At 36.7% G+C, this 3775-nt stretch overlaps 1 protein-coding gene across 1 annotated transcript; it reads left to right on the plus strand.

Annotated features, from left to right (window-relative positions):
- Positions 1 to 2417: 2417 nt before the first annotated feature.
- On the plus strand, positions 2418 to 3771 carry LOC106816789 (the record flags this gene model as incomplete). The annotated part of the gene is made up of 1 exon (XM_014821411.1): positions 2418 to 3771. A coding segment is annotated over exon 1 (1311 nt), but the record flags the coding sequence as incomplete, so codon positions are not given.
- Between the last annotated feature and the right edge of the window lie 4 nt (positions 3772 to 3775).

Raw genomic sequence — 3775 nt, forward strand, 5'->3', positions numbered from 1 at the left:
ACTACTACTACTACTACTACTACTACTACTACTACTACTACTACTACTACTACTACTACTACTAGACTCTAGAGCAGCTCCATCTTCTGTTCCCACTTTTTCCAGCTAAGTTAATTTGTTGTTGGTTGTTATTGTTGATAATTTGTTTTGCCTTATGGCCAATTATACAAATTTTAACTATTAATTATTATTACAGTTGCTACTAATTTTACTTTTGACTTACTTAATTGTTACGCCGTATTTATTATAGTTATACATTTGTACAGTTATATATTAATACAGTACACAATCTTTAGATATATTATAATTGTATGAAATTTGTTGTTGGCTAGCTGTTATTGTTGATAAGTTGTTATTTTGAATTTTACCATTTTATGTTGTTGGTATTAATAGATAATTAATATTGTTATTACAGTTAATTTACTACTAATTTTACTTTTGACTTGCTTATTACGCTGTATTTATTATAGTTATACATTTTTACAGTTATATATTAATACAGTACACAATCTTTATATATATTATAATTGTATGAAATTTGTTGTTGGCTAGTTGTTATTGTTGATAAGTTGTTATTTTGAATTTTACCATTTTATGTTGTTGTTATTAATAGATAATTAATATTGTTATTACAGTTACTAGTTACTAATTTTACTTTTGACTTGCTTATTACGCTGTATTTATTATAGTTATACATTTTTACAGTTACATATTAATACAGTACACAATCTATTATATATTATAATTGTAAGAGTAATGCCAAACACATTAATATTTCTGCAGTGAACCTTGTGCAACAAAACGCAAGCTTTTGTGTGCAGACAACCTCCACGAAAAAACTTCCAGTTTTCAGAGCTTTTCGGTTTACAGAATTTTGGGTAATAGATTGTGTACTGTACATTTGTTAGCATGGCGCATGCAGTAGAAAATAAAGTAACAAATCGCGTCTTATATAAGTTACGTATACATACTCCAAGTGTTGCAAGAGAGATGTTAATTAAGATTGATAACCGTTTTGTAGATTGTGATGAACATTATGTACGTGTCAGCATGTTAAGGGTAAAGCAGAAGGCTAGAAGTCTTAGACGTGAAAAATTAGTTAAGTTTTTAGATGAGGAATTTCAGCCATGTCAATGCAAGTTGGATGATGCACAACAACAGACAGAAAGGCAGCAGCAAGAAGACAACAAAGAACAGCAGCAGAAACAGCAAGAACAAGAACAAGAACAGAAGCAGCAAGAACAGGAACAGAAGCAACAACAACAAGAACAGAAGCAGCAAGCACAAGAACAGAAGCAGCAAGAACAAGAACAGCGGCAGCAACACCAAAACTTTCTTCAACATTACAGATTACAGAAAAAATATGAATCACAATCAAAACAACTACGCACAGCAAAAGCACAACTAGTACAGTACAACATACGAAACATTAAGAAACGGGAGGTTAGACAATTAGCATGTAAAAGCAAAATGATGACAACTATTACAGAGTTAGAAAGACAAGTGCAAGAGGCTAAAGATGAAAATGAGCAATTGCGAGAGAAGTTGGAGTGTGTGTCGAAAGAGAAGTTATTGTATGTGAGGAGAGCAGCAACCATGAGAGTACGATGTAGACAAAAAGCAGCAGATTTAGGTAGCAAAATAGATGAATTAAGAAATGAAATAACAAAATTAGAACTAGAGGCAAAGTATGAGAGGGAAATGAGAGAAGTGATGGAGCAGTCTGAAGTTGTAACGTTTCATGGGGGGAGATACGTGAATGAAGTGAGAGAAGTGTGCTATGACCTATTAAACAGGGGTGTGGGTGTGAGAAATGTTAGTTCAATCATTAATACAGTGTTAACGAAGATGGGTGGTGTGGATGTTGGTAGATTACCGAGTGAATGTTTGATGAGAGATATGGTGTTGGAAGCACGTACATTAAGTAAAATACAGATGGGTACAGAATTAGTTGAGGCTAGCGAAAGTACACTACACACGGACGGGACAAGCAAATACGGGGAACACTATGGTACATATCGAGCACTATGGTACATATGACATTACTACACCGGGGGGAACATTTACACTGGGGCTTCTGGACATGGAGGGGGGAACAGCAAAAATGTACAAGGGGGTTTTACAAGATATTTTAGGAGAGATAGAAGATTTGATGATACAAGCAGGAGAGGACAAGAGAGCACTCGCTGCAAGACTAGTCGAGCCAATTAAGAACATGATGACTGACCGCCACATCGTCAACAAGTCCCTTGCAGATGACATCGAGGAATGGAGAAAGTCCTTAGTAGAAACAGCTGTAGAATTAGGGGAATTGTCGGAGGAACAGGCATCGGGTATTTTAGAAATAAATAGGTTTTATTGCCAATTGCATTTTATGGTAATTAAGCTTTGAAAACGTTTGAGAGTTTGGCATTGGGTGAGAAAGTGAGTGGGTGTGGTGCAATAGATGCTATAAGAAAGATGTGTAAGACGTTTGAGAATCATGGAAGCGAGAGTGCAGGGGTAATGAGTCCATTTGCTGCATATCTAGATAATAAAGTACATCTAACCAAGTTCAAGGGTAATAGATTTAATGTAATATTTTACAACGCTGCAGCAGCGTATTATTACATGGACTCTTTCCGGTCATTCCTTGAGGTGTGGGGTAGTGGGAACCTGTTGCTAGAAGCAGTTAAAAAAGATCTAGAGTCCCCCGTATATGTAGCAGGTATAAGAGCACTTGGAATCATAGATAAAATAATAACAGGCCCGCTGTGGAGATTAATCAATTCCGAGGGAAATATTGGGGCAGTCCTTTCTTATCTAGATGTGATGGAGGAGAAGCTAAAAGTGTGGTCAAGTGATGCATCGGAATTGGTAGCTGGGCGTGTTGTGATGTTTGATGAAGGTGTGGCGGAGGTGCATAGAGATGGCATGTATGAAACAATGTTCACAGACACTGATGATATTCAACACAATATATACACGCAGGAAGCACTAGAAATCATCCTCACACATTTCCAACTAAGTTTACACAGGTGCACACATGAAATGAGAACACGCATGAAGTCAGACAGGGGGTACAGGGACGCCGCGGCAAAGGTACCTGCCACTAACGTTGCGAGTGAACGAGACTTTGGACAGTTGGACATGCTGATGAGACAACGACCTAACGCACGGACAATTAACATGGAAGCGACGATCCTATACGCTAATAATAAGACTGCAGACTGGTTAGACACATTAGACATACATCACAAAGAGAGGTACATTAACACTGCAATAAGTTCAGTCAAGTATGTAGAAGAAAGATATAAACAAAGAAAACTCGCAATTTACAAACACAAACGAGAACAACTAGAAGCCAAAAAAATAGCAAAGCAACTAAGAGACGAAAACAAACGACAAGAAAAAAGACAAATCATTGAGAAATTGCACGAACTTGGGGGGGAATGGAAAACGGGGGAAGACATAATCCAAAAGCTTGATCAGATAAAAACTAAAACAGGGCAGAAACTAGCACTAGGAATTCAACTAAGATATCACAAAATTGTACTATGTAATGATGCACCACGAAACCTATTCATGCAACAACATCAAGGAAAAACACTGACAGTAGCACAACTCACCGACAATTTAGTCAAGATAATTAGTGAATACAGTTCAGATACACAAGTTCCAAGCACGAGTGAAATAATTAATGCACATAAACCAGAGGCTAGCATTAGGAAACAAGATTTACATGAGGCAAAGCAAACAATATTAAGACAGCTACAGACACAGATGACAAAACCAA

The sequence above is a fragment of the Priapulus caudatus genome, unplaced genomic scaffold, assembly GCF_000485595.1.
Source record: "Priapulus caudatus unplaced genomic scaffold, Priapulus_caudatus-5.0.1 Scaffold1487, whole genome shotgun sequence".
Lineage (NCBI taxonomy): Eukaryota > Metazoa > Priapulida > Priapulimorpha > Priapulimorphida > Priapulidae > Priapulus > Priapulus caudatus.